Source organism: Oxyura jamaicensis, chromosome 2 (genome assembly GCF_011077185.1).
Source record: "Oxyura jamaicensis isolate SHBP4307 breed ruddy duck chromosome 2, BPBGC_Ojam_1.0, whole genome shotgun sequence".
Classification (NCBI taxonomy): Eukaryota; Metazoa; Chordata; class Aves; order Anseriformes; family Anatidae; genus Oxyura; species Oxyura jamaicensis.
The window spans coordinates 137,239,261-137,251,365 of NC_048894.1; the positions used below are offsets into that span (position 1 = coordinate 137,239,261).

At 45.8% G+C, this 12,105-nt stretch overlaps 1 protein-coding gene and 1 long non-coding RNA gene across 4 annotated transcripts in view; one reads left to right on the forward strand and one right to left on the reverse strand.

Annotated features, from left to right (window-relative positions):
- SNX31 (sorting nexin 31) overlaps positions 1–5,839 on the reverse strand; it is a 30,983-nt gene extending 25,144 nt beyond the window's left edge. The window contains exons 1-2 of one of the 2 annotated variants that reach the window (XM_035316217.1): positions 5,593–5,839; positions 5,444–5,518 (exon numbers count right to left, since the gene is read on the reverse strand). In XM_035316217.1, the coding sequence (XP_035172108.1) occupies positions 5,444–5,518; positions 5,593–5,658 (141 nt within the window). In that variant the 5' untranslated portion in view covers positions 5,659–5,839. The remainder of the gene's footprint in view (positions 1–5,443; positions 5,519–5,592) is intronic. The other variant, XM_035316216.1, reaches the window with a different exon arrangement.
- Positions 5,840–5,947: 108 nt separating this feature from the next.
- Positions 5,948–10,014, forward strand: LOC118161150. 2 transcript variants are annotated; one of them, XR_004747878.1, is made up of 3 exons: positions 5,948–6,239; positions 6,364–6,467; positions 9,019–10,014. It is a non-coding gene; the product is annotated as an uncharacterized LOC118161150 (long non-coding RNA). The 2 variants fall into 2 exon arrangements; XR_004747877.1 differs by lacking the exon at positions 9,019–10,014 and adding an exon at positions 8,144–8,453.
- The last annotated feature ends 2,091 nt before the right edge of the window (positions 10,015–12,105 follow it).

Genomic DNA, 12,105 nt, shown 5'->3' on the forward strand with positions numbered 1-12,105 from the left:
GTTTTGACAGGGGTTGATGCTGAGCTAGTGCAGATATCTGCTCAGCACCTCCCTGGTGGCCCTCAGGGCCCATGGCAAGGGCAAAACAGGAACCTTCATCTGAGCAGCCAGCAGAAGACAAGCCCAAAAGAGCAGCCTCTTTTGACGGGTGTCTTGTTTTTAGCCTTACCACTTCCTTTGGAACTTCTGCTTCAAGTCAGAAAAGTAGCATTGTATTAACCTTATCAGCTAAGTCTACTATACTGCATTGGCAAACACAATATGGTTACGGAGGTCTTCTCTTTCCAATAAATCCACATAGGATCTCTTTAACCTATCACAGAACTACAGGTTAAAAACTTAATTAAAAAATAAATAAATAAATAAAAAATGGTGACTTCTGCTGCCTCAGGGGCTTTTATTATTTTGCTAGTGAGCAGTATCTTTCATCACATCACATAACACTGTCAATGAAAGAAACAGAGAATCTTGCAGAAACAAACTATTTGAAAGATTGACTCTTCCTCCAGCTATATTAGCTGGCTAATAAGAATATAATGTCTGTACAAACCTGCCTCATTTATAAACAGACCTGAAAGGACAGCAAAACCACAATTACAGTATTGGACTCTAACATAAGACACTTCCAATATAGGTCTGGGCAGTAGCTGGTCACTTGAAAGTATAATGTTCTTGAAAGTATAATGCTCTGACATTTTCCAATCCGTGGTCTTAAAATTAAAGGGGCCAGCAAGTTTGCATCAAGCATGCTTCTGTTTACTGATTTTCAAGCTAAATGATGCTAAACTCTGCTGGATGTGGAGTTTCACTCTGACAGTGCTGTACATTAGCAGGCTACTTCAAACTTGTAATACTTTAGGCAAATTACCTCAAGACAAGAATAAGTTCTGCTTACTTTCCCAATATACACATTACTAAACACAACAAAAATCAGTTAGCCTGTCTGGAAACCTTCCTTCGCCTAAATCAAAACCATCTGGCATCCGATCACTCCTATAGCATGCGGAGACATTAGTACTAATTAAATTTTCAGCACCAGTATTCAGCTCAGCAGTCAGTGTCACTAAATCCTGCGAGCTGACTTCTTCCTCCGGGCCCAGCTGCTCAAGTCTTTTGCATGACTCCAGCAGCTGAAGCTTGGAGAAGAAAAAAATCTTTACTTGTGCAAAAATTAGCAATACCTTCTCCCACTTGTCAGACAGAAAGAGGAGTCAGGCATACCCTCACAGCTCCGCTTTCCCTACATTGGCAACACGTTGCTGTTTCTGAGTTCTTGATTACTAGATACGCGTGAATTGCTCCAAGATACACAGCACAAAAGAGTTAGATAACACTCCATGCTTTGGTTTTATGGGAGGCTAACAGTAATAGCTGCTATAGAGTGCTTTTTATCTTCAAAGTCCTTCACATATGTGATCTTCCCTCAGGACTGAAAAATATTATCTCTGTTCTACAGGCAGGCAAAGTGAGGAGATAGAGCAAGAAATTTGCCAGAAGCTGGAGCCACAATCACTACCAGGATGTCCTCTCTCCTCCCTCTGTGTTCAGGCCATGCCTCACCTGCAATGCTGCACCGTCTGTTATCACCTGTCTGCACAAGCCGAGACTCTGGCCTACTTTTTTTATTTTTTATTAAAAAAAAAAAAAAAAAAAATCATCTTAGTGTTGGCTGCTTGGTAAATTTCTTGAAATGCAGTTGTGTGTCCTCAGGATCTGGGCCACAGAGAAGAGAAGCTTCTCCCTGCCAATTAGACTTTTTCATATGTCAAGGAGTTACAAAAACACACCCCTAAATTCTAAAGTTTTCACAGACCCAACAGCCCAGGCTACATTTCACATGCAAGGCACCACCAACATAGATTCACAGAATCGTTAAGGTTGGAGAAGACCTCCAAGATCACCTGGTCCAACCATCCCCCTACCACCAATGTCACCCACTAAACCATGTCCCCAAGCACCATGCCCAGCCTTTCCTTGAACACCCCCAGGGATGGTGACTCCACCACCTCCCTGGGCAACCCGTTCCAGTGCCGACTGCTCTTTCTGAGAAGAAATGTCTCCTAATTTCCAACCTAAACCTCCCTGGTGCAACTTGAGGCACAGAACACCATATCTGGTGGTGCCAAGTACCAACAGCCTCTGAATCACTGCCCTGCCAGGCCAATACCACTATAAGAGTCAGGTCTGCCTGCCCCGATCTGCTTCACACCATTCTTCCTTAAGGCTCTGCGTTTGTTTCTCCAGCCTAAAGTCACCCAACACAAGCTGCGTGTCTGAGCCCCATGCCAGGGTGCCCAGCACACTGCAGCTGTCTCTTAGCTGGACCTACTTTACCAGCCACGTACTTCCAAGTCTTCCTGCCCACAGGCTGTCCAGGGGGAGATCTCTCATTCTGCAGCCTCCCTGTATCTCTGGCCAAGTGGCTCCTTTGCAGGCACTGTGTGCATCTCCTGCCACCAGCACACAGCAGCAGGCTGAGCTGGTCCTGCCTCGCTGCCCAGCGCTGGGCACAGCCCCATTGCCAGCTCCTCAGCACAGGGCAAGAGCCAGGGGCAGGAAACCCCACAGGACCACAACAAGCAGCTTGATTTTTGCTGTGCTAGGAGCCCAGGTAGGATGCTCCAGCCTTGTAGAGCAGTATTTATTCTTCCTCCAAGACTTCCACCTCAAAGAGCCTCAGACAGAGCAGCTTCCCTGAGTACAACAACTTTAAAATCTAATCTCTCCAAAAAGGGAAGTAAAGATGTGCTATAGTTGATGCTGTTTCTTTTTCATCTTTCTGCAATAAATTATTCCCTCCTCAGCAGGAGGCATCAACAGTTTGAAAGTGTAATTGAATTAATCACCTCTTACTTGGTCTAATCCCATCAGTTTGCTTTTGGGACAGGTTCTGCCTATGCTGTACGGATGAGTCCTTTCACCCAGGACCACACTTCATCGTCGGTGTGCTGATGTCAAAGCCAGACAGAGCACCAGAAACAAAACTGCTAACCCAGGAAAACAGAGCAACACTAGCTGTAAAACTGTCACAGATGGATTATATGCAGATTGAGCAGGGCTCTGGGCATTGCCTTTTCAGTTAGCTGATTAAATAGAGAGAAAAAAAATAATTAAAAAAAAAGAGACACCGTTCTAAGATTAAAAATGCTTAAAACATGTTTCAGCTGACGGTATACATGAATATATGCAGAAGCTGTCAAGCTCTCAAAGGTACTTAACGTCAGGTGTGCCCAACGCTGCCACTCCTGCTGAAGCTGCCCCCAGTCACTCGCAGAGAGCGGCTGCGCAGGTTCTGGCTTAGCAAGAGCAAACAAGAGGGAAGGCCTAACAGGTATGGCATTTGCCCTGGCAAAGGGAGCCTGGCCCTCCTCTTTTCCATCCTCCTGCTAGCTTTTAACACCTAAGTGTTCAGACAGAGGGAACACACCTGGGTTTCCCACAACCAAATGCCCGAGCTCCTAAAACAAGAGGAGGAAGGGGAGAAGGCAGAGCCACCACTACAGCCAACACAAAGCCCCAGCTCCCACGGGAAGGGCAAGGGAGTGAATCCTCACATGACAGACACTTTCTGGCAACCCTCAGTCGAGTGCAATGCACTGCTTTCCTCAGCAGTTCTGGCTGCCCAGCCGTGAGCAACTCCTAAGCAAGATCTCTTTTAGGATATCATTCCTGGTTGTTCACACCTCCCTGTATACCACTCGCCTTGGGCACTCTGCTTAGGGCAGTGAATCCCCTTTGGTAATAAGGCACCTCGGGGTAAGGAAACATGGCCCAGACTCTGCTCAGCTGCACCTCCCCGTTCAGCAGTGCATCCAGGGCCTCGTATGTCCTGTTATGCTATGCCATCTACTACCAATTCCTGAACCGTTGCTCCCTTCAGGCAGTCCTTTTGTAGAGAGCAAGTGCCCTGGGAGGCAGCAAGGAACGGGGTTTGGGAATGCCAAACAAGCACTCACAATACATAAAGGGGTAGAGGGGAGGCAAAGGCACAGCAAGAGAAAAGGGACAGGTAAGGCACAGCATCAGGAAAAAAAGAAATATATATATATTTCTGATTTCGTACATCAGAGGCCAGAGACAAACCCTTTAGAGAAGCATTCAAGAAATACTGTCAGGTATAATCATACAAATATATATATATATATATATCTGTCCACAAGGAAAGTTGTGTCCTGCATCCATCACAGAATTGTTGCATCCACAAGGCTTTGTGGCCACTATGTGTGATCTGGTCAGGAAGCTGAATTACCCTGTCCTGGAGTTTAAGACGTCCTTTTCGTCCTGATTGTTCTACCTTAACAGAGTATTTCAATTAAAATAAGGAGAAAAGGAAATAATAACTATAAACAAGCATAACTACAGGGAGGACAATTAAGGGACTGCTAAGCCCCAAGACCAAGTGTGGCAGCTACCAACAGTAAGCTTGAACAAATTAAAAACAAAAACTTGCTAACGAGTTGTAAAGTCCTTCGTGAGGGTGAACTGTCAGTTACAGGGGACACAGAGAAGGGAAAGTTTTACTGAGAGTACTAATGAAGCTCAAACCTCAAGCAATAAATGGTAAGTAAGTCTTAAAGAAAAAGCAAGCAAAAAGATAGCTTATTACTTGAGATATGTTATTCGAAATGCTCCATTAACCAAAGCAAAATATTACTGTCAGAGCTCCCACAGGGAAAAGAATTGCAGAGCTGGGACACAAGAGCACGCTTCAGCAAACATTGCTTCCAGTGGTAGCCCTGCTCCTGACCCCTTCTTGACTGCACTTCAGCGGTGCCACTACGACTGCGTGCGCCAGCACACAGATTTGGGAGAGATGGATGGGTGCCCCCGGCCGGCAGGGCTGCTCCCAGGGGGTCCCGGCACTGAAACTGGAGGCTGGAAAAAAGACAAGCACCCACTTAACCCAGGGCCAGGAGCAGGGCTAAGAGAAGCAGGGCTGTGGGGGGTAAGTGCAGGCTGCGCAGAGGGGATGTTAGCGTGGATCCAGGCTGGTGGAAGGAGTGGGAGGGATCTCAGTTGGAGGATTTTGCCAAGGGCTGGCAAAGGCTAGAGGGACTGGGTTAGCACAGGGACTGCTGGCTGGCCAGCCTGCTTCCACTGAAGAGCTCAGTGTCACATGCTCTTTGCTCCTCCTAACAACACCAGAGGGAAAACAGAGGGGAAAGGGACTGAGGCCAAAGGGATAAGAAACAAAACAACAACAAAGAGAGACATTGTCATGTGGACTCACCCAGGAGTAACCACTGGGACCACACAGCATCCCCTGCCGCTCCCAGGGCTGACCCAGGCCCCGCTTACACAGCACAGGGCCACCCCTGAGGGGTGTGCAGGTACATGTCAGGCCAGAGGATCCCACCCTCAGGATTTCCCCAGCCACTTTTTTCCAAAAAAGGGGTGTCAGGGGAAGGAGGCTGAGGGGAAGAGGCTGGACCCCAGCCCTCACCTGCTCGTCCCAGCGGCGCAGCTGGCGGTACCGAGCCTTGCCGAGCAGGAAGCCCTCCAGGAACAGGGAGTAGAGCTGCAAGCACAGAGCTGTCAGAGCCATAACCGAGCCCCCCACCATCCACACACCCACCCTGGCCCCCAGCCCACCACATAGCGGCCCCCTCGTCCCTCCCGCAGCTCCTCGGCGGCGGGGATGCTGAAGTGCAGCTTCATGGCCAGGGCAGGGCCTGGCTGGGCTTTGGGAGGGAGCACGAGCTGAGGAGCAGGGCTGGTGCCGCCCAGCAGGGCCAGGGGTGAAGCTGGGGTGAAATTAAAGGTTAATGAGCGTGGGTAATGAGCGTGGGGCAGTGCTCATGGAGAGAGCTGCGCCCACGCCCGTCACGGGGCCTGGAAACCTGAGGCCAAAGGCGTCACAGAGAAGCTGGCTCAACTCTGCCCTGGGACGTTTTGTCTATCGCTAATTACGTTAAGGATAAAGGCAAGTTTCACTCGCCCTATTTCCTAACTCCTCTTCTGTGAATTTCTGGTACTACTGAGGAAAAGACACTGTCACAGGCCAGGACTTTGTGTGTGAGTGGAAGCACTCGTAGCCTTACGCAAGCAGTGCTCCTGGAGACACAAAACGAGTTAATCAACACGGTGGTAACGCAGCTGAAACCCTGCTCCTGCTAATTGGCGCACAGTACTTTGGTTTCACCAAAAAGCTCTCTGTAAGAGGAAAAAAAAATGTTTTGGAAAGGCTATGATTCATTTGATGACCTGAGGAAAAACCTTTCCCAGTGCAACAAGGTTTTGTACATGTTTTTCAGACAGTAGAACAAACTGTGGAAATTCTAGAAAAAATGGAGAAGAGTAAGGCAAATAACATTGTGCAACATGTTTGATAACTTGATTTGTTTTTCTCCTTCATCTGTGCAGCCGAATATAACCAGTCTGACAACTTCTGGAGCACCCACGCAACCGCCCTCTACAGAGCCAGCTTTGCAGATCCCAGTGTCACAGCTGCCCCGTTGGACCTGGAGGTGAAGCACCCGCACCCCGGGGAGCTCCGGTAGAGTTTTCCTTCCCCTCTCTGCATGCATCCTCATTCACATCCCAATTCACTTTGGAAATCCACATCTCCTCCTGGGAGGTAAGGTAGCTGTGTAAGGAGTTGGATGGCAAAATGTAAGGTGTAGGCAGACAGAGGAAAGATTTATGTACCAGGCCATAGGCTGGAGTTTTCCCCTTCTGCTGTCAGTCTAGGTCATTCTGGTCCCTCTCTGGAAAACCACAGGAGAGAAAACCAAAATAACTTCGGTGGCAAATCTCTCTAACAGAGGAAAGAGGATTAAGAAAGCTTCTGCTTACAGGTGTGACAATGCAGTAAGTTTAGGGCCCACTTTTGATAGTGACTTCAGGTTCAACCTAGAGCATGTGTAACCCACGGTCCTTGTCAATGCAATGTGACACAACCAGCTAACCTGCCCAGGGCATCACTTTTGTTTTCTGAGTGCTCAGACATTACATGGAACACTTTAAACTATGCTAAGAGCTATCAAAAAAGTGTTTATCTCTGGGCAGCTAGAGCCAGCTGGACTGTGACTTGATTAGGGATGTTTCTTTAGCAGGTTACGTGGGGAGCAGGAGACTATTTGGCATAGATACGCTGCTCTTAGTACATAATGTGCAACAGGCCCCTTACGTTGGCCAAGCTTATCACTTCCTTTTTTTTTTTTTCTTAATGATTATATTCAATCCCAATTCAGTAAGTGAGAATTCTAAGAAATGTTTCAAATCATTTTTGAAAAATATTCTTTTGTTCTTGTTGCCCAGCTCATTGGAAGGAGGCTTTGACTATACATGAACCTTGTGTTCTTAGTGTAGCCAAGAACATTTGTTTCAAAATTGTATTCACTGCTGCATCCTCACAACTTGTAACCCTGCCAGCTGCATTTTCATTTGGGTACAACTAACATCTGTCATTATCAACCACATCCTACAGAAGGTAAGATGGACTAAAAGCTTTCCTTCATGTAGTTGTAGAGCACAGACCCCTTCCCAAGTGATGGTGGTTATGCTGCTAGCGTGCTGAGGCCTTGTTGAGGAATTGTGTTTTGTTGGTGGTGGTGTTGTTTTTTGGTGTGTTTTTCCTTCTGTCATATCAAATGAGGAAAATTGTGAAGAAGGGAGGCAGTGAGAAAAAGGGCTCAGAAGAGACAGGATCCCAAATGAAAATTGCCAGCCAGTGGGAGTAACGTGTAGAAGGATTTCCTCAGTCTTTACGTGAAAACATAGAGGTCCTGTATCTAGACTGACTCCCTTTGCTAGCTTCTTTTTAAGTCAGCATGCTGCCTTTGAGACTCCATCAAAGACCAGAAGTATTTTCAGCAACTTCAGCAGAAAGATCACTCACAAAAACAGAGCTTCCTGCTTAATCCCAAGTAGCATGGTCGGAACTGCTAGTGATGGAGAGCCTTGCCCCATGCCTCCAACAGCTCAGTGAACTGTGGTCCTAAGGACAGAACTCTGTAAGCTCTCTTTAACACATCAGTTTGGACAACAACTCCTCAGTACACTACCCCCTTACCCCCCAAGTTATCCAAGTTATTCAAAGCAGAAACATGTCTATTAGATGTAGAATTCAGAAAGCCCTTTTGATAGGAATCCTAGTCCAAAACAGTTAAGTGACCATCTTTCCATGTTATGTTGTCCACAGCAATTACTAACAATGCTCCTGAGAAGGACATGCATATAAGTAGAAGGACTGAAGATCTCACTGGTTTAGTTTTTCAACAGCAAGTAAATAACCAATGCAAACAGGCAACTCTAACACTGCCTGACACAGGAGCATCTTGATTTCCACCACTTTGTCCTCTTAGGAGGACAGGTACCCCAGCACCCAATGAAATCCAAATTTCCTGGCCTTCTCTAGAGCAGCAAAGACAATGTGTGCAATCCAAATCGCCTCTGTACCAAACCTTGGATTTAGCTGCACATAAAGACACAGCCTACTTGGGAGAGCTGAGGGTGAATACAGCATTCATTCACTCAAATCACCATTCATTTCAAGAGCAGGCTTTCGGCTGCTGCTAAATTCTAAAGTGTTTGCTGTGGTTAGAGAATGGAAGATGGAGAAGGAACGAAGGAATGAAATACCAGAGGATTCAGCAAAATCAGCTTAGCACTGAGCAGTTGCAGGGCTGCAGAGGATCAGCATAAGCCTCTGACACATGCTAGGAGGGAATGTGTGACAGAAGGAAGTGACTGCCAATTAGATTGCCTTTAACCCAAGGGAACAACAATGTTCTACCTCTGGTGAGTAAATTGACTTTTCTGTGTGGTGAATTGTTTAAATTTAACAGTAGTACTCTAATGAAACATTGACAGGGACGCTAACAAAACATTGTTCACTATCTCTAAGACTAAAAAAATGTAGATCAAATAGAAGACATTGATTAAATGTCTGTGATGTACAGTGAGGAACTGCCATGTAATCAAGAGTGGGATGAAAAACCTAACAGACACAGGGTTTCATTTCCTTACGACTTCATAACCTCAGCAGAATTGCCTCACTATTTCCTTCTGTTACAGAAACTACCTAGTATTTCAGGCTGGTACAGATGCTAGTGCTTGACACACCCACAGAAGACTGATGCAAAGCTGGAAGAATTCATTTTTTCCTCCTTTTTCTGTTTCTCCACATGCAAAAGGTTAAATAACTTGTACATTCTTACAAAATACAAAAAAGAAGTTTGGTTTAACTCCAGCAGACTCACTGAAGTCACATTACCTCTTATCTGGGGAAACAAGAACTGAGGCAGGCTCTGAAGTTTCCTGCTAGGGCCCTTAAACACCTGCAGAGAGTTTGGTCTCCAGGTCCACCTTTTAACATGCAATTCTTCAACACTTTTATTATGGTGCTAAGGTTTAGTCCAATAAGGTTTATTAAGGTGTAATGGTTTTTATAGTTGACATCACATCAAGTTATGCATTCAACCTCTTATCATACACATCTTGTTTGAACTGCCTCCTTTGTAGGATTTACCGTCCAATTTCAAAAATTCTTAATTGCAGTCCCACACTGCAGCAAGACTGGAAACTAAAGGGTAACCCAGTCTGCCTCCATCAGGACAGGACTGAACATAAGAAATGTACAAGCTTACCTTAACGCTCCTTTAGTGAAGTGGGAGGTAAAGGATCCATTTATGCCCAACCACCTCTCTGTGCTATGTTTATTTCTCAAACTCTCTTAACAGAAAAACAAAAAAATCCATTCTGAAGGTCTCTGAACTAAGGGAAAAAATAAAGTCTAACTTTTCAATTTTTTTTTTTTGGGGGGGGGGGGGGGCGGGCGGGGGTGTATGGGGACGAGATGCACACAATGACACCAGAAAGCATGCTGTAGGGCTTTAAGATTACAGCAATAGGTCCAGAAAACACTGGCCTCCTCCTCCTCCCCCATAAAACACAGACTTCAGATAGCATTCTGCAAAGAACTCACTAACTCCTTCTGTGACTCTGCAGAAATCATATCCTGTAAATATAATCACTGGAACCCAGTGGGCTGCAGCGTTTAAGTATCATGCTCTCCTCTCTTGGTAGATCTTTTTAAAACAAAGATGTTAACTTCGCTACTTCCTTTCTCCCCCTGCTTTATCACTTCTGCAGAGCTAATAAAGGGTAGAAAATGCCTCTCATTCTGCAAGTTTGCAGAAACTACAGCCTTAAAGGTAGGGGAAAGAAAGCAAGGCAGCAGCTGTAGAGTAACCTATCTGTAGATGGACAACTTCAACATATCTGTTAAATTACACAGTGAAAGAAGTTTATCAAAGGCTTTTGTTACTCTCTCCCTTGGTGGCTTACCACAAAATTAACGTCTTGCAAAACTCTTGACCTCAGTAAGGTCCTATATCTGGTTAAAGGCAGCTCATAAACTAGTATTTTTCTTCAGTTTTGCCATATTTGATTATTTACTTGGACATTTTCGGTACACAATATAAAGGCTGAACTGTAGGTCCTATCAGGCTAGAACAAAGACTCATAGAATAACTGAATCATTTAGGTTGGAAAAGATCTCTAAGAACTGGTCCAACCTTTAACCTTACACTGCAAGTCCACCATTAAAACACGTCACTAAGCCCTACAAGTTTTCTGAAGACCTCCAGGGATAGTGACAACTAGGCAGCCTGTTCCAACACAACCATCTCAGTGAGGACATTTCTCCTAATATTCAACCTAAACCTCCCCTGGCACCACTTGAGGCCATTTCTTCTGGCCTTATCACTCGGTGCTTGGGAGAAGAGACCAACCCCCGCCTCACTACACCCTCCTTTACGGTAATTGTAGTGTGATCATGTCTCTCCAAGCCTCCTTTTTCTCCAAGCTAACCAACCTCAATTCCCTCAGCCACTCCTCACAGGACTTGCTTTCTAGACCCTTTTCATCAGCTTTCTTGTCCTTCCTTCTCTGGACACACTCCAGCACCTTGATGTCCTTCTTGTAGTGAGGGGCCCAAAACTGAACACAGCATTTGAGGTGTGGGCTCACCCGAGCGGACTACAGGGGGACGATCATCTCCCTGGTCTGCTGGCCAGGATGCTGTTGGCCTTCTTGACCTGAGCACACTGCTGGCTCACATTCAGCTGGATATCGACCCCCAGGTCCTTTTCACAAGGCAGCTTTCCAACCACTCTTCCCCAGCCTGTAGCATTGCATGGCGTTGTTGTGCTCCAGGTGCAGGACCTGGCACTCACTTTGTTGAACTTCATGCAGTTGGCTTCAGCCCACCAATCCAGCCTATCCAGAGCCCTCCTACCATCAAGCAGACAACACTCCGGCCCAACTTGGAGTCATCTGCAAACTTACTGAGGGTGCACTTGATCCCCTTGAACAGATCACTGGAAAGGATAGTGAAGAGAACTGGCTCCAACGCTGAGCCCTGGGGGACACCCATGAGCAACGGGCCTCCAACTGGAGACACATTTCCTTCTTTGCTATTATGCAACAGATCAGATTGAGACCAATACAGAACTCCCCTTGCATTCAATTTTTAAAATTATAAGGATGAACCAAGAAGATAACAGATTCCTTGAGCCAGCGGAGTTGCTAGTATTATTTCACCATTCACAAATTTCATTTAAAACAAGTTTTGTGTAAGCTCACTGTACAGGAAGTTAATGAAGAGATCTTTTGCTAGCTGTTGAAGTTGCCTTTGACAAAGGATTTGTTCACCATATTTGAAAAAAGGCAAAATATAGCAAAGCTAAAATTAACCAGTAGCCTTTCCCTTGTGTTAAGGAACACAGTGTTAGCTATTTCAAGGCAGGATTAAGCAGTCCTGTCCACAGGACTTCTACTCTGCAATGATCTTTTGGTTAATACGCACTTTAATACATTGCCACTTGAACATTATTGTTCGAGGAAGCCTTGTGTTTGTACCTTCCCAATAACGTAACCTTACAGCACTGTTGCAGACAATCCTTGTTCATTCACCTGTATCCATTCTACTCTGCCTCCATCTCAGCCACAGAGAAGTTATCATGGTCAGTGTTAAGTCCAAAGAAACAGCAGGCAACATGTATGGAGATTCTTCCCTCCACCAAGGCGCAACATTTAAAGGGCTACTTCCACTTAGACACTGTCAAGAGCCCAGACATCATGCTATGAAGGATTTGGATT